We start from the raw sequence: 18576 nt of genomic DNA, 5'->3' as shown, positions 1-18576 counted from the left end.
AACACAATACAAAGTGCTTTACAGAATTGAGATCATGGCCTGCAGTCAATATACAAACCATGTAAAAACAACATGAAAGGTAAAACCAAACTAAAAAGCAAGGCATGGAAAACATGGCATGTGACATATGAATAATACCATTTAATACACATCCATGTACATGTTAACCAGATTTTGACAAGAAAATAATACTACATGCTCATAAACAGGTTGGTTTTCAATTACATCTGTTTCTGGTAACCATCAAAACATTTTCAAATCTGTTTCTGCTCAATATGCCCAAAACAAGACTCAATACAAATGCATGAACAAACTGTATATTTCCCAACATGCTTTGGGGCATGGCTTGCCTCTGATGTCACAATAAAAGTAACTGCTTAACTAAATCAAATCAAATGTAGCACAAAGGAATATGAAAACAACCCAACATGAAAAATAGAACATGTAGTCAAAACCAACATGGAAGATAAGACCTAAAATACATACAGATGAAAAATAAACACACGACATATGAATAATACTATTTATTACACAGCTTCCACAGATAAGTACAAACATGGACACTCAATGTGCTGCCATGGTAAATACATTCTGACCAGGCCATAATAATAATGTTGTAAAGAGGTAATTCAGATTGAGCTGAGGTCTTTGATGTCATCTTGAATTGTCAAAGAAATTCACATCTTTTTCTGCTCAAAATGAACAAAAATCACTCCAGTGTGATGTCACCAGTATATTCTACTACTACTAATAATAATATCACAACTTTTAAATTGTCATGTACACAAACCATGTTATGACATCATGGAAGATAAGACCTAAATAAAACACAGAGTATGTGATGACTCTGGTGAAATCCAAAACATTTGACATGTGATGAACACGGACTCATCTTGTTGGAGACTTACTACATACACGTTGCCATGGTAACTAGATGTTCACAGGCCACATACAGTAAATCAGAAGTCGCTGCAGTGTTTAATATCATCTGCGTCATGGAAACCATATAAACAATTGAATAACATCACATGTTTCTGCTCAATATGAACGAAGAAGCAACAAAAAGAAGAAGAAAGGTCACTAAATTTCCCAGCAGGCATCTGGTTCCAGGCATGCCTGTGATTTCACAATAAGTATAGTACTACTACTAACACTACTATTACTACTCCTCCTGCTAATGGTCATTATTATGTTAATATTATTACGTGTGCAGCAGTGCAATGAATGCACATATATTATTATTCCCCATACATCTTTTATTCTGAGTTCTTCTGCCGTCCCACTACTCCTCAAAGATGTTGTTGCACCTGCACAAGAACATCCACCAAAACGTGTAATGATGTGATCTGAATATTCTGAGACTTTCGCCAAACGATTGGCTCAAAGATCTAAGGGATCAGAGGATCTACGATGTATTTGACACTTGCAAAAGTGAAGATGTCGCCTCTCCAAGCGGGCCGGCTCAGTATCTCTTTCTGTCTCTTTAACCAGCCAGTCAATATACTCCTCTACTACTTCTACTAATAATAATAATATCATCTTTATCATTGTTATTATAAAAGCTCTAGTGTTTAATATCAGCAACCATCATCCCAAAAAAATCCCATCTGTTTCTGGTCAATTTGAACAAAGAAGCGGAGAAAAAAAAGAAGGAAAGTCACTATATTTCCCAGCATGCCTTGGTGCAGGGTATGCCTGTGATGTCACAATAAGTATATATACGGCTGCGGGGAAGAATCGGTGCCTCCATTGTTACACTGTAACAACCGGGCCGGGGCGGAGCGGGGAGGAACAGGCGGCTTCTCCTCAAGATCAAAGGCAAAACGGCAACATTGTAACGAATCGGGCCAAAAAAGAAACAGAAACACACAACAAAGAAAACGCGTAAAACCGAGAGGACGAAGAGAAGCCGAGCCCGGAACCATCGATCCCCGCCCCGGTGAGAAGCACACACAGACACCCGGAGGATAAACGAACACAGATGTCAGCGGATTTCTCCAAAATTGAAGATTGTCAGTGTCTGGGAATAAATCTGATCATTTGACGCTTCCTCCTCCTCCTCCACCTCCTCCTCCTCCTCCTGCTCCTCCCGCTGTGGCCTTTAAACCGAGGAACTTGCAGAGCTCCTGATTTCTGCCTGATCCCCCAGAACAATGAGCCTGGAGGAGCCTCACATCAGATCCTAGATCCGTGCTGCACTTTGACAATCATTCAGGCTTTGAGGCAAATCAAGTTGGGTTTGCATCGCAGACTGGTTCCCCCCCCACACCTCCCCAGAAAACCATCATCTCACTACGCGTTATTAGAGGATTGATGCGCTGCTGCTGCTGCTGGTGCTGCTGGGAGGAGAAACCACCGACGAGCTGGTCGGAATAAGGGTCTTTGATTCTGCCCCAGGTAAGACTGGTGTGTGTGTGTGTGTGTGTGTGTGTGTGTGTGTGTGTGTGTGTGTGTGTGTGTGTGTGTGTGTGTGTGTGTGTGTGTGTGTGTGTGTGTGTGTGTGTGTGTGTGTGTGTGTGTGTCTACGTGTGGTTCTGTGTATTTGCATTGGAGAGAGAGGAAAATGTGCACGTCAGACTGAGAACATCCAACCTTCCCCCAACACAACACAACACAACAATCTGGTCGGCTTTCTGCAAGTTTAACAAACACCTCCTTCACACTGCATGTTCCCCTGAAGGTAAATACACCAGGAAGTCACAATTGTCCTCAAACACACACACACAGACTCACACACACACTCAGACACACAGTCTGAGGGTGACTGGTTTTCATTCACATCAAAATGCAGCCTCTACTCTATTTCTACGCGAGTCCCAGTTGGAAAATGGGTTCACGTCGATGCTTTTTGAATTCCACTGGTATCTTCTATCGATTACTTACTGAGTCATGTGGATTTTCAATGATTTCTCCCTCTGCAACATGACATTCAGTCGTCACAGCTTCTCCCTGAGCTCAGAGGTCGGTGTCACAGTTGCACCTACAATTTTTCCTTCTCGGTTTTATCAGAAGGCGTTTTTAAATCCCAGTGGAACCAGCACGTCTGCAGCTCCAGGGTCTGTCTCTATCAGGCCCTGTGTGTCCACGCAGCTCCAGGGCAAACTGAGGTGTTGGGTGTTATAGGAATGAGTAAATATTGTCCCTGTCTGCGGCTGTGTGCTCCGTGTGAGGGGCTTTAAAACCTGCTGTAGCTGCCTCCTTTCAGATGGAGAGTCTAACATGTTAAACCCCCTGACACACACACATGTGGAGTTGCAGGTTAAACCAGTAATCAGCTGTGTTAGGATTGATGCATGTGTCATGTTGTATGTTTGTCGTCATGCTGCATCGCTCAGATTTTCAACACACGATCCACATAAACGAATATACGTCATGATTTTCAATATTTCGCACCTTGTACTGTAGTAAAATCTGCAGTGTGAGGAATGATGATTGAATGTGTTGCACCAGGCCTTACACAGGACACACAGTTGTGTGATAAACCAGTTATTACCTGCTGTGTCAGTGTGTATTCCCCCTGCAGGGACTCATCACATCATGAGCTTAAGGTACCACTTGTATTTAGTTATTTAAAGATATATTTAAAAATGTATTGATGTGGATTGTGCGGTGGAAATCAAAAACTTTGTGTGATGCGGCGTGACGACACACTTATAACATCACACACAGACACACACACACACACACACACACACATCCAGCTGTTTCCATCCGCTCACCTTGTCTGACCTCTCCTGCCGATATGATCGATCTCACACACACACACACACACACACACACACACACACACACACACACACACACTCACGCCTCCCTGCTCTCTTTACAACTGTATTAAGAGAGGAGAATGAAGAGATAAAGAGAGTAAAGCCGATCAGATCATTTGCCTCAGAGCCGTTTGTGTAGCCCATGCTTGCCTAGTTGCTATGGTCACGTTTCTAGACTTGATTACATGTGAGAAAGGTTTTCGGGAGGGGCGGGGGGGGGCGGGGGGTGCAGAGAGAGAGAGAGAGAGGAAATTATGGAGCTGGAATACAGATGAAAGGAGACAGGACCAAACAGCTGAAGTCACCTGGTCTTGTGCCTGTGTTGAGAGTCATTCACCTGCATCTGTCTCTCTCCCCTCAGACACCGAGTTTCCATGGAGGCAGCCCCGGCCCTCAGCCTCAAACGACGATATGACGAGGTGGACCACGGCTCCCCGTTCTCCACGCCGAAGGACTCAGACGATGACATCTCCAGCAGCGACAGTGCCGACAGCTGCGACAGCCTCAACCCCCCCACCAGCACCGCCTTTACCCGTAAGGAACCACCGGGGACACACATTAGAGGCAGTACTCTCTGAAACCCAGCAGAGCAGTTCATTAGGCAGAAGTACTCTCAGGCTTTACTCATGTGTAACGATACGTCTCCTCCTCCTCCTCCTCCTCCTCCTCCTCCTCCTCCTCCTCCTCCTCTTCCTCTTCCTCCAGCGACCTCCATCCTCAGACAGCACAAGCCGTCACCGGGGGGGAAGCGGGTGCGTTTCGACGTGGTGACGGTGTACTACTTCCCCCGGCGGCAGGGCTTCACCAGCGTGCCCAGCCAGGGGGGCAGCTCGCTGGGCATGGCCCGCCACCACTCCTCCATCAGAAACTACACACTGGGCGAGTTCGCACGTGAACAGGAAACCAGTCACAGGACCACGCTGCTCCAGCACCTGCGCCAAGAGAAGCTCAACGCCCGCAAGATGAAGGTAAATCCGCTGGTTGAGGGAACGAGGGTTTGATTTCCACAGGTTAGTCAGAGAGTGTTGATTGTAGGAGTCATGTTTTCATCATGTAGTTATAAACACAGAGTAGATTACAGGTGGAAATAACTTTTATGTGTTTATTACACTGTATTAACAAGGGAAGGTGAGCTACATCAAATTGTAAGGGCAACTTAAAAGTAGACTGACTTGACAGTAAATATGGAGAATGAAAAAAGACTAACAAACAAATAAAAATAAAGAAGTAACAGTGCTTTGTTAGAGAGATATTAATTATTTGATTTAATAAACGATCCTGGCAAACAGGGAAGTGTTTGGCACTGATTTTAAAGTGTTGCAGCGAACCTGCATCCAGGAGCTCGTTCCAAATATGTGGAGCATAAAAACTAACGATATTTTATTCATATTTAATGTACTTTGCTTTTACTCTACTACAGGAAATTGTTGTCTTTTTTACTCAATAAGACATTTATACACTCTTCAATTTAAGATTTTTACTAAATCCTAATTGTTTTGTCTTGGGACTCAAATAGGATTATGAATTTACTTAGAATGGAAAACTTTTTACGTTAAAACAATGATATGTCCCCCACTTTAGATATAACATCCGTCATTTTTCACCTATATTCAATTCTAAAGATCTATAAGTTGAAATAAGGAATCACTCGAGTCACGTCCTCACAGCTGTACACTGACTGTTGTCCACAGATGACGAGGAACGGCACGGTGGAGTGCGCCCAGGCCGACCTGCTGACTCTGGAGGACGTGTCGGACGAGGACCTGGACGTGGACGCGGTGGAGGTGGACGACTGTTTCTTCCTCCAGCCGCTGCCCACGAAGCGCCGCCGGGTCCTCCTGCGAGCGTCTGGCATCGCCCGCATAGACGCCAGGGAGAAGGCCGAGCTCAGAGCCATCCGCCTCTCCAGGGAGGAGTGTGGCTGCGACTGCCGTCTGTACTGCGACCCCCGACACTGCGGCTGCAGCCAGGCCGGTATCAAGTGCCAGGTAATGACTGTGTGTGTTTTTGTGTGTGTGTTGTGTGTTGTGTGTGTGTGTGTGTGTGTGCAGAAGGAAGAGAAGCAGTCTGCTGAGGCTCGGATGAGTCCGAACGCTCAGCTCGATAAAATCTGCGCCTGGTTTTCCACACTTCAATCATTTTTTGATTTAATGTCATCTTTGTAGAAGCTTTTATTTTCCCTCTGAAGATTCTTCATAGAGGTGAAGGTGAAAATAATGATAAATAGATAAGAAATGATTTATGACTGAATTCTGTGTAGCTGCTTGTTGGGACATTAATGACACTTTTTCCTACTTTGACAATCATGAAAAAAGGCCTGTTCATCAATGTAAGCTAATATATAAGATATGATTTAATTATAAAGCACAATTTGGTTAATTTCAATATAAAAGAAGGATCCTGCTGCAGAGGTATACTTAAGTGTATTTGATCAATATCTAATGTTTATTTAAAACCAGAACAGAAGAAGTCTGTGTGTGTTTTTCTCTTTTCTCACCGTGACCTGTTATAGTTCAAACCTAATGAGAGAGAAAGTGAAACCACTTCCTCTGCTTCCTTCCTCAGGTGGATCGAATGTCCTTCCCGTGCGGCTGCTCTCGTGACGGCTGTGGAAACGGAGCCGGACGCATCGAGTTCAACCCGCTGCGTGTTCGAACCCACTACCTGCACACCGTCATGAAGCTGGACCTGGAGAAGAGGAGGCTGCTCATCCAGGGGCCCGGGGACCAATATGCTGAATCCGACCCAATATCCTCCCGCGGCTCCACTTGCTCTACTCCCCCGGACCTGTCCTCCGAGCTGGAGGAGAGGGAGCTGCAGGCGGTCCGACAGGTTCAGGACCTCCTGGCCGAGGAGGACATCCTGGAGCGGGAGAACGAGACGGCTGTGCTGCACCTGCAGAGCGCGGAGGAGCAGGAGAGGAGGGAGCGGGAGGAGGCCGAAGGGGAGGCGCTGCAGCAGGAGCTGGGGGCTGGAGGTCTCTCCGAGCCTTTCCGTCTTCTGCCTGGTGCTCTGGGAGGGGAGCTGACGGAGCAGGCGGAGGTGCCGGGTGTGGAGCAGGTCCTCCTGCAGGGGCCGTTCCCCACCGGGGCCACAGTGCTGTGCATCTCTGACCACCAGGAGGAGAACCCCTCCGACCTCCTCCGAGACTCCACGTCTCTGCTCTACTATCAACTCAGTCCCATCGAGCCTGGAGCCTTTGAGACGCTGCCCAGGGCGGAGGAGGCCGAGCAGGAGGAGTGCTTGGTGAAAGAACAACAAGCGGGAGGAGGCGACCCTGTGAAGGGGAAACACGGAGGAGGTGGAGAGGAGTCGAAGGATGATTCGCCTGGAAAAATCTTCTGCAGGCCGAGTTTGGGCAAGTGCCTGAGCGACGTGATGCTTTGCTCAGAGGAACGTGCGGCAGTGGAGGAGGAGAAGACGTCGAGTTGTCAGCGCAGCCTCCTGGAGGAGCAGCGCCGAGGGGCCTCCTGCTCCGAGGGGGAGCTGGATCCACTGCCTCCTGAAGTCTAATTCCAGCTTCTCCGCAGATATTTGCACAATAGCTTCATCAAAGATGAATAAATTACATATTTACACATTTATTACAGCTATCATCGAGAGTGATCCCAGGTTTCAATCTCTCGGATTGACCGTCACTAAAATACATGGAGGATGAGCTCGAGTATAACGATACATGCGGGGGGGGGGAGATGGTGAAAGCACATACACATCACTCCTCACAAGTCAAACGGATGCAGTTACAAGCGGTGAACGTAATTCTGTCGGGGGGGGGATGAGTGCGGCCTTAATGGAAAAACATTAAAACACTTTTGTGTGTGTAGGAGTCATTTGTCGATGAGAAGTACATCGAGTAGTGTTTTGATAATTTCCTACACAGCAGACAGAGCAGTGTGACGTGAATGCTGACGTCAGCCTTTTGTGTGTGTTGGTATTTAAAGCCGTTCAACACAAATAGTTGTTGTCGTGCTTAAGGAGCTGGTGTGGTCAGATACTCACCGGCGTAGTTTCCATTCCACTCGTCGTTCTGTGGTCGAGCCAAAGGACGGCCTCTGATAGTTTCCTCCGCTGAAAAGAAACCTAATAATCCTGGAAATACTTGTTTTCTTGTGTACTGTACATGCATTTGCAAAAGTGCAAGAGAGCGAGAGAGAGCCGAGGTTGCTGCTTTTTTTTTCAAAATAGGTGTGAACGTGGTGAACTGAGGGCGGTGAGTGTCTGTGGCTCCGCTGCATCGGGACTCAGAGGTCCGGCCTCGGTCGCTGCTCGGGCAAAAATGTGTTTCGATTCATCGGGAAGTAAAAGAAAAAGAGAAAAAAAACACTAAAAAACCTAGTTGACCTGTAGTTGCAATGCCTATGATATTATTTGTTGTGTATTTGGTGAATTTAGATGATGTTGGTCATTGTTTATGTTTGAGTGAAAGGAAATGTTGCTCTCCTGATGCAGCACCGCGTCACGAGGGAAACGCCTCGCTCCTCTCTCTGTGTCCACCCGTTAAAGATTTGATTCTGAATCAAGTTGAATATCAAAATGAAGAAATCTGAATTTTTTTAAGAGACAACGAAAAAACCACAGCCTGTTCTATTGAAGGTAGATCTATGAAATGATGTGAGGTCACTAATTTATGGAACAGATTGACCACAAACCTGAATTTGTGTCTATTATTTTCACTCTTTGTGTGTGTGTGTGTATGTGTGTGTGTGTGTGTATGTGTGTGTGTGTGTGTCTGTGAGTGTGAGTGAGGGGGTGGGGGGGTATATTAGTGAGGATATGTACTTTATTCCTGAAAGGTGCTGACGTTACAGATCTGCGATTCTCTCCTCTCCTCCCGGCCATCATGAGAAATATGATTTCTTTTTTCTTCATGGAGCTGTTTCTCAATGACTGACGTTAAAGTGAAGTGTGGGAGCGCCCCCTGTAGGAACGCAATAGCTACTGCACTGCAAAGAACATCATTACCGGGGCCTTTGTGGAATGAGGTTGTTCTAGTCATCCAGTATGTCAATGAAAACGTGTAACTGTTTCAGTCTTTAAACGTCTCTTTTGTCTGATTGATGCTGATCTGCATAAGTGTGCCGACTCTTCTGACACTAAACCGATCCTTTGTCTTGTTGCCTGAAGTGACGCCAAACACAGGATGTGCTGCCGTGTAGGAGACGTCTGATGTTTTTACTTTATTGCCTTTTTAATGTTTTTTTTATTTTTTAAACTGTCTTAATATAAATCTACTTAAGAGTTTGCACCAAAGCTGTTGTTTCAAGCCGGATGAGACGACGCTCACGTCCATTTGGAGTTATTGTTGTGTTCTCATGTGACAATAGACTTGGGTTTGAAACCACCGCATCAAATCAACTCGGGTGCACCACGTGGTTGTGTGTCTGTCAGGCGTGAATGAGGAGAGAGTGTGAGTGTGTTGGAAAGACTGATATGATTTGACTTCATCCAAGGAGCGGTGAGAACGACTGTCATGCTAACTGTTGCCTAAAGTGGACAAAAAGTTTTTTTATACAAAAGTGAAAACAATAAAATACTAATTTCAAAAAGGAAAACGTTTTGTGTGTGTGTTTTTTGTTAGAATAACAATGATACATTTATTTGTAAGGAGCCTTTCTACTCTTTAACAAAACATAAATAAAATCATACAATAGCATTTGAGATCAAAGACAGCAAATGATGTCATACAAAATCTAAAATCAAAGACAATAAATAATATATATATATTTTTTTTTTAATTATTGCAATAGAAAATGATGTAAGAAAATTAAGCAATAACTAAATTGACATAAGTGATTATAATCCAGATTTCAATATGAAACATAATAGAAACAAAAAAAGATAAACACCAACAATGCATTACTTCAATATTAGGGGAAGCTTTGAATCTTATTTATTTTTTCTACTTATTTGAAGAGACATGAATTCCAGTGCAAGTTTGCATTTTGTGCCGATATCTCCTTGTTTGAAATTGAAAAGAAAATGGACACAAGATATCACACAATTCTTTATATATAATCATCACAATCACCCACCGCAAACTGATTAATCTTTAGATTATTTCCTTTGAATTATAGAAAATTTGAAAATAAGCAGCCCTCCCATTCAGCAGCTCCTGACAGTGACTGGCTGCAGTATGGTTTCTCACCACTGGGCGGCAGCATTATCTCAGTTCCCTGTGAACACGTCCTGATCATTTACATGAAGCATCTGTGTCACACAGAGTTCAGTCCCTGCAGTAGTTTCTCTGCATGTTATCCATCCTCCTTTCTAGAGTCTCTTCTAGACACAACGTCCTCTCTCACTGACCTCAGAACAGTCAGAAGCAGAAAGAAAACACACAATCTTCAGTGTTTCCCTCCCAGCTGAACACTGAGGCATCTTGTGTTTCACCGGCTACAACGACTGATTGTAGAAGTCAAAATATTTGCTCTTCTGTCCCCTTCAATGGCAGGAAGTAGTGAGCTGGATGAAGTGACACATTGCCCCCCCCCCCCCCTCCCCTCTGGCCTGTTTCAGAAGTGGTGTCTTGTGAACAGAGACTCGATGCTGTGACACTTACATCCTTTCAACTGTCTCAGCAAACCAAAGTTCAGAAAACAAAATAACAGCCACATCAGCGTTTGTGTGACTCGGAGGTCGATCACGTTGTGATGATAACACAGAAATCTGTTGTGTAATGTTTTTCAGTGGCTCTGAGTCTGAAGGATGTTTTATCAGGTCAGAGAGATTAATCAGGCTCTTATCATACTAGTAAATCACTAAAATACTTTGTATAAGCATGGTGAACATAGTATTTACAAAAATACTTTAAGAAAACATGACATATTCGTGTTTTCTCCCCTGAGCTCATATGGACATTCTCCAGATGGAGGCAGGAATAACTCTGATGAAAGTCTGGAGGAAATCACAAACAGCTTCTCATGATAATTTCAGGAGAACATCCAGAGTTCAGTGGATTTGAAAGCAGCATTTTTGTCTGTTGTCAGGCCTTTGCAGTTTTGTTGTATGAATCAAGTAGGCTACCAATAAAATACTAGATGAATACTGGTGGTTAAATGTAGGTTAACAAAGAAAATATCTTTACTGCTTCAGTTTCACCCAGTTTGCAACAATTCATTAAAACTCATTCCTGCCAGTCACCTTGTCTGTGTGTGTGTGTGTGTGTGTGTGTGTGTGTGTGTGTGTGTGTGTGTGTGTGTGTGTGTGTGTTTCATGGCTGAGGACACACAAACACCACACACATGCAGATTACCTCTGGAACCTGTGGAACAATTGTAGCAGTGACACACGGCTCAGAAAACCAAAGTTCAGAAAACAAAATAACAGCCACATCAGCGTTTGTGTGACTCGGAGGTCTTAGCAGCATTTTGTCTTCTGTGTGTTGTCAGGCCTTTGCAGTTTCATTGTATGAATCAAGCAGGCTATGTAAAAAATACTAGATGGTTCCTGGTGGTTAAATGTAGGTAGAGTGTAAGTAAAGTGACGGAAACAAAGAAAATATCTTTACTGCTTCAATTTCACCCAGTTTGCAACAATTCATTAAAATTCATGTCATTCATGCCAGTCACCTTGTCTGTGTGTGTGTGTGTGTGTGTGTGTGTGTGTGTGTGTGTGTGTGTGTGTGCAGATTACCTCTGGAACCTGTGGAACAATTGCAGCAGGGACACACGGCTCAGAAAGCTCTGCACCGACTGTTAGACCTTTCCTGCCTCTGCTTCTCTATTGTTTCACATCTCCAATGGCCGGAAGAATTCACCAGCCTTCAGCTTTCAGGGCCGATGATGGAGCACATCATGGAGCCTGTGGAAAGACTTTACCCCCCCGTCACACAGTCAGGGGACAGAGCGGCTCCCACAGTCTCCTCGGAGCACGATGACAGATGTGCAGAATCACCAGCGTTACCAGTCTGACTGTTGTGACTGGACAGGAGAGCGACCGGCCATTAGGAGGGCTGGGGCTGGGAGTGACGTACTGGGAACTGGAAGGCTTCCACACCACCTCGCTCCAGTCTACCAGTCTGAAAGTGCTGCTCCAGCGCCTGGAAAGAATTCTCGCTCTTTTCCCTCTCTCTCTCTCCCTGTGACGCCAGCGCCGTGGCATCATTAAGGCCCTCACCGAAACCAATCCCTTTTAAATGGCGCTATTCATAAAACTGGCTCACGTCTGCCCTGAAGTTCACGTGCTGGCTGAGACCTGGTGGGAAACCCAGACCTCCAGCACAAAGTTCAATCTGTGGGCTCAGGAGGAAAACATCTCCCTGAGCTTATCTACACATTTGGGGCTTGTATTATAACAATAAATAATGTAAACAGATGCATTTTCATAAGAGCGTTATAGAGGCCTGGGTCCTGCAGTGGCTTTTTATGACCAAGGTGAGAATAGTGAAAATGACCTGTTTTATTCAATTCCCCTTTACTTATATCACAACATCCATTACAACATACAAAATTAGGATTAAGATAAGATTAGAAGTCCTTTATTAGTCCCACAATGGGGACATTTACAAGGTTACAGCAGCAGAAGACATCACACAAGTAGCTTGCAGTACTCGGGTGAAGGAGTAGAGAGAAATAGAAATATACAACAATATATAGAGAAGCATAAATGTGATTAAACCGGAATATGCAGTGTAACCCAACAATTCCTACAATGAGCAAATCCTTTTAACGCGGAGAAACCTCAAGATCGTGGGAAACTGTTCAGTTGTTTTTGTGTGATCTAGTTTACAAACAAATAAACAAATCAACAAACAAATGGAAATCATCAACGTCATTCTAGATCAAGTAGTAGATCTTTCATAAGCGTTTCCATGACACCTTTTGTCCATATGACTGTTTCCTCATCAGTTCTAATGAGAACTAACAACACCATGATGACATCCTGTTTGAAAGAAGATAAATCAAAACACAACAATCTGGTTGTTTTCCATTTGTAGCATGAAGACCCTTGAAAGTGACTCATTTGTGTCAGATGACTTTAAGTTTGAACGAGCGAGAAGCTGAAAACCTTTTTCACTCAGGTCGTCCTCCTCTGGGTTAAAGATGGCACGGGCCAGAAACAGCAGATATTAAAAATCTGAAGCCTCAGCAGAGTCTCTACAGAACCATGAAAAAAACAGCTGTGTCCACAGTCGCGTGAAATATGTTGTGTCTTTACTCTGCCTGCTGGTCCCAAAGGGACATGTCAGTCATCGCTGCGTCCAAAATTTACCGAACGACAACTCTGAAATAACTCACACAAGAGAAGTCACTGAAAAAACCCCTCAGCATGTACTTTGTGTGGTGTGCATGTTTCCTCCTGTTGTTTTTTAATGGTACACGCTCTCGCTTCCTTTCAGTCCTGTAATAAAAACCATCCCGTCAGCCGAGGGACTGGACGCGTGCCCGGCTTTTTCCTCGAGGTGGAAGTTGAAATATCTATATGATTACATCGTCTCCCGACAACAACCAGTGGACACGCTCGTCTGGATGACTTCACGTCAGAGGTATCTGGAGAAACAGGGGATCTGACTCAGGAGGCTCCATTTCCACTTTGGATCTATCGTGGACAAAACTGTTATCTGGACAAATTGTCTCCTGTTAATTTGGTAAAGGTGGTTTAGGGATTTGAGCTGTTGACTGTTTGTCCTTGTTCAGCTTCTCTTTGTTTAAACGTCTCAAACGACAGTGGAATAATTGCAGGAGATGACGTGAGCGAGACAAATTGACGAGGACCAGGGAATCGATCGTGATGTCATCCCCCCCCCCCCCGGTGTGGTAACATCATGTCATTAAAGATAATGTTTTCACAATATGACTTGATGCTCTCACTCCCTAAACCACTTTGACTTCTCAGCTCAACTTTATTTGATGGAGGGTCGTTAAATATTCCACATTCATGGTTCCCAGAGGCTGAATCCTGATATATCAGATGATCTGTGACACCAGCCGGTTAAAGTGGACTCAGTGAAATGTTTCCACAGTAATTTGTCGTTATTTGTGATAAGTTGCAGGATTAGTTTCTAATTCTCTGTAGGTTCAGTTTTCACAAAGATTTTGTGAACATGCTGATTATAGTCACATTAAGTTCTAGTTAAGTTGTAATTAGCAATTGTTGCTATCAACATCATGTATAGAATCATTCCATGCTAACATGCTAACATAGCTGAGGAGAGTTATCAGTGTGTATTTCATTTTGTGTTCTCATCTTATGAAACTGTGTTGAAGTTTGACAATAAAACAGAAACTGAAGGAAAAATATTTGTGTTTTGTTTGAATTACATTTAAACAGATGTGTCTTTGTCTTTATGAGTGGTTCTCAAATTGAGTTCTGTGGTTCATTGCCAGGGGGTCTGTGGACATTTTAATTTAATTTTTTAAATGAATCATTATGATAAATGGGTATTCTGTCTTGACATGATGGAAATAATGTTAATAATCTTTCTGAGACATTTCTCTTAACTATAAGAATACAACACTGTGTTTAACAGGCCATGTCAAATTATTCCAAGGGACATAAACTGTCCTCAGAGCTATTTTCTATCTCCTAGGGGTCCTCTGGTGTAGATGAGCTAACATGTTATTATCGTGCTGCTGCTGAGGCCTCGGGCTACAATGATCAACGTGGGGTGGGGTGGGTGGGGGGGGGGGGGGGGTGGGGGGGGGGGGGGGGGGTCACACTCGGTGCTGTACAGTTGGTGGGAATAAGAAGGACCATGGGGTCGTTGCAGATCTGAGAAAGGATGTGGAATCACTTCCTGTTCCCTGCTGCGTTATTCCCTGATGGACGTTTCAGTGAATCATAAGAAAGTCCCAGCTTGTGGCGAGTGTGTAACCCCCCCCCCCCCCCCCCCCCCCCCCCGTCACGTCAGGCCGATGGCTCCTCGGCCGTAATGAATCCCATATTCCTGCAGAGCTGTTTGTGTTTCTCTTTCTCTCTCCTCCCTCGGCGGATGGAGCTGGCAGCGATGGCCGTTCGCAGCGGGGGGGCCGGGCTGCATGCTGATGTTTACAGTCGGGCCGGCCTCAGTGTTTAGTGGAGGTCTTACAACACAGATCGCTTTTTATCCAAATGACCTAATTTCCTGTAAGAAAGAGTTTCACTGGTTTTACCTGTGAAAACACGGCTCCGCCCGGTCGACCACATGGGTCAGAGTTTCCACAGCTCTCTCTCTCTCTCCCTTCTCATCACCCGTGGTGTCGTGGAAACATGTATGCAAGAGGCAGGCGTGGTGTGTGTGTGGGCGTGGTGTGTGTGTGTGTGTGTGAGTGTGAGAATGTGTGTGTGTGTGTGCAGATATCTTTGTCAGGACCCTACGGAGTGAGGACATTTTGTGAAAGTCAGAACATTCTGACCGATCCTCACAGTCTGACCCACTTTCACTGGCCTGTTTGAGGGTTAACACTGGTTTTCAGGGTTAGAATTTGGTTTAGGTTAAAGTCAGGGTAAGGATTTGGGTGAGGCATTTGTGGTTAAGGTTCGGGTAAGAGGCTTGTATGTGCATTATGTCAATGAGTGTCCTCACTAAGAGAGACAAGGGTGTGTGCTTACTCTTGTTACCTCTGTGGGAACTTTCCACCTTTGTCCTAATGAGGCAAAAGGTCATTTCTGAAGTCCTGGTTAAAGGAAGATATGAAATGGGATTAGGTTAAGGTTTAGGGATTCGTTTTTTTGTGTGTTTGGATGTCCACAATGAATGGAAAGCAATGCAAAGTCCAAATAAGGGTTGCTGCACAAACCTGTGTGTCTCTGTGTGTGTGTGTGTGTGTTTGTGTGTGTGTGTGTGTGTGTGTCAGTGGGTGGAAGGGAACTTTCCATTTGTGGCGTAATCTGACCGGGTGGAGTTTACTCAGGAAATGTGGTGTTTAGGGTTAAAGGTGCAGATTAGTGCAACACTGATAAGAAATGATCTCGTGTTTTGGCAAAGTGCATCTTCTTCCCCCTGTAGAAGCTGTGATAACATATACATGTTTACCTCTGCTGTCATGATAAACACGTACAGTTTATTTAAAGGTTCAAATGTTTAGAACTCGTTGAACATGGTTCCTGCCGTTGGAAAGATCGTGTTTTTGAGGGAAAGACTTTTTTCTTCAATAAAACAAAAACCGAACAAACTCTCATAGAATATCTGAATCCTGTCGAACAGAAAGTTGATTTATTACGTGCTCTGTCATCGGAGCTGCTGTGTGCTGGGAGTCAGGGACTGGTCTCGGGTTGCCACTGGGAAAACAGGCCTAGCATGAGTCCAACAGGTGATGGGCTTGATGGAGGGGCTTGTCATAACACTGCAGCCCTCCGTCACAGGGCAGCCCCTCCTGGAAATGAATTACACATCAGGGCTGACTTTCGGGAAAAATTATTAATAGCCTCTCCCGGGAAAGGGGATCCCCTCGGAGAGAGAATGGATGTTTCCTCCAAGAATAAACCGCCCGTCTGGAGACTGAGCAAAGTGCAGCGAGGTCAGTCGGGGTTTGGCTCTTCGGAGAATCTGCTCTGCATCTGTGAGCCGATGTCAAGTTTGAAGTGTTAGAAAACGAGGAGCAGATAACGTCTCTGTTCGGCCCAATCAGCGCGAGGTTGAGCTCTCTGATGCCCCGGAATGCTGGGTAGTTTCATCCCAGTCTTCCTTCAAACAGGTCCTTTTTAAGGTTTATGTTTAAGATAAATCCCATAAGACACAAAGCAGGTGCAGGAGGACGACTGTGCTTTGTGTCGTTTTCACCCTCATCAGCCCTGAAAGAGAGATGAAGCTGCAGGAGCGGGCGAAGAGGGGGAGAGAGTTAGAGCCACGGCGGTGCTCAATGTCAATTTGATCTCCTTCTTCATCCTTTAATGGCCACTCGCTCCCAGCTGCTCCCAGAGATGTCAGGGTTCAGCACTTCCCCCCCCCCCCAGCCGGGTCCTCAAAGGGAAATGGACCTGCAGAAATCACCGGGGATCTTCATTTGACGACTGGAATTGACTTCAGAGGCCTCGGCTGTGATCGAGCCGCAGATTTACTCGACAGCATCTGGGAGCTGATAAAATATTTGAAAAGAAACCCAAGACACCCCCGCCCCCAACATCACCCCCCACCCACACACAGACACACACACACACACACACATTCCCCTACAGGAATTAAACACCAGGGGATAAAAACGAGAGACAGGGGGAGAGATGAGGAATTCAAACTGCCGCACATTCTTGGCGCAGCAACGTGACGGATGGTTAATGATTAGAATTTTTCCCCGATAGGCCTCGTTTCACCCTGTTTCCCACAGGACGCTGTTTTTTCCCTCCAGGTTTTATAAAAAACTCGTTACTTGGGCACGAAAGCTTGAAACAGGAAGTGTCTCCTTCCTGTGCTGATAAAAACCAGTGAAACCTTTGCCAGTGTGTATTTTTGGGGTTGAAGGAGGAATGTGTGTCGGTGGGTACACACTCCTCAGGGATGTTCAGGCTGCAGACGACATGGCTAACGTCCCAGTGAGCAATAGGTGATCCCCATATTTCATATTCTTAGCTAAAGGATATTTTCCGACTTCTTCCACCGTGAGGCCATAAAAGCACTGTTATGTGGTTTCACGTATGATTTAGCCAAAGTGCCCTTTAAAGGGTTTGAGTCATCCAGACAAAGTTAAAACATATTTTTCCTGTTTACCTCCAGTACTGAAGCAATACAGGATGTTTTGGGGATTTGCTCGTGAATATAATGTAATATAATTTAATAAAATCGGAAGTTGGGTCTCGAGATGAGATGTTTGTTAGCCAAAAGCAAATTTTTGTTTTAATTAGTAATTTAATATATTCTAACTGTATTTGTCATGTCTGAATCTGTCTGGACTAAGATGGAAAATCCTTCTTAGATTTGAGGAAATGTTTTTATGGGAATAATAAATAATCCTTGTGAATAGATAGACATTTTAGGAAGTCAGCTTCATTATGGGAGTCACATGAGAGGGTAGTTTACCTCTTTCATATCTTATTGTGAAATATGAACCTACATCCAGCAGGATATTACCTTGAATTCGAATAAAGACCAGAAACAAGGAAACGTTCAAGTATTTTCAAAATATACGCTAACACCAGAACCTCAAAAATCAACACGCAAATGTGTGTGTATTTACACTTACAACAATTTAGTGTTCAGTTCAACATGTTGCAGAAGAACACTGTGGCAGGTGGACAGGAGGACTCGGGGGTCGAACCAGCGACCCTCTGGTTTGTGGACGACCTGCTTTACCTCCTGAGCTTGTGCCTCGCCAATAGAGTTCCAGTCCATGAAACAACAACATCTTTGTTTTTGCAAAGATTCAAACAGAATAAAATTAGAGCTTGCCGATCAGCACATATTTAAGATGCTTGTGGGTCGATTAACACACACAGACACACACACACACACAAGTGTCCACCATTGTTCTCTGTGTTGATTAGACGGTTGTGTAGTTTCTCACTATCACCAGCATCTGAGGCTTCAGGCCTCTTTATTAGGCTCCTGCAGAGTGTGACCACTTCACCCAGGGAGGGGAGGTCGTTGGTCTCCCAGGTCTTTACTACTCAACCCCCCCCCCCCCCCCCCCCCCCCACTCCTCCTCCTCCTCCTCCCGAGCAGCCAGCCCCTCACCAGCAGCTGGCAGGTGAATCAACGCACTCTTTGTTGAATCACCTGAAGGTCTATTTTCCCCCCTGAGTCTGTTTCTTTGCTGATCACAGGGTAAAGAGCAGTGAGTCAGAGAGGCGGCTCTGTTGGGTTTGAACTCGCGGCGGCTCGTTGTGCGTTACTTTTCATTTTTGTCGCTCTTAGTCATCACAGAGGAGCATTGTATGGTATGTTTTTGTGTGTAATGTG

The 18576-nt window shown here is 44.9% G+C and overlaps 1 protein-coding gene across 1 annotated transcript; it reads left to right on the top strand.

Moving 5' to 3' along the window:
- The first annotated feature begins 1398 nt into the window (after positions 1 to 1398).
- Positions 1399 to 9319, top strand: csrnp2 (cysteine-serine-rich nuclear protein 2). Its single transcript, XM_053425586.1, has 5 exons — positions 1399 to 2397; positions 4129 to 4301; positions 4473 to 4735; positions 5459 to 5755; positions 6333 to 9319. Exons 2-5 carry the CDS (start codon positions 4142 to 4144, stop codon positions 7278 to 7280), a joined length of 1668 nt encoding a protein of 555 aa, XP_053281561.1. The 5' UTR covers positions 1399 to 2397; positions 4129 to 4141; the 3' UTR covers positions 7281 to 9319.
- Positions 9320 to 18576: the final 9257 nt, after the last annotated feature.

The sequence above is a fragment of the Pleuronectes platessa genome, chromosome 6, assembly GCF_947347685.1.
Source record: "Pleuronectes platessa chromosome 6, fPlePla1.1, whole genome shotgun sequence".
Lineage (NCBI taxonomy): Eukaryota > Metazoa > Chordata > Actinopteri > Pleuronectiformes > Pleuronectidae > Pleuronectes > Pleuronectes platessa.
Note: the sequence above shows the minus strand (reverse complement) of the source record. Positions and strands in the feature narration are given on the sequence as shown.

What these genes read in the sequence shown, in the direction of transcription:
- csrnp2 (XM_053425586.1), top strand. Translation starts at nt 4,142, where the DNA reads ATGGAGGCAGCCCCGGCCCTCAGCCTCAAACGACGATATGACGAGGTG. An exon ending in TCAACGCCCGCAAGATGAAG is followed by an intron (nt 4,736 to 5,458) that starts GTAAATCCGCTG and finishes TGTTGTCCACAG; the next exon opens with ATGACGAGGAACGGCACGGT. An exon ending in AGGCCGGTATCAAGTGCCAG is followed by an intron (nt 5,756 to 6,332) that starts GTAATGACTGTG and finishes TTCCTTCCTCAG; the next exon opens with GTGGATCGAATGTCCTTCCC.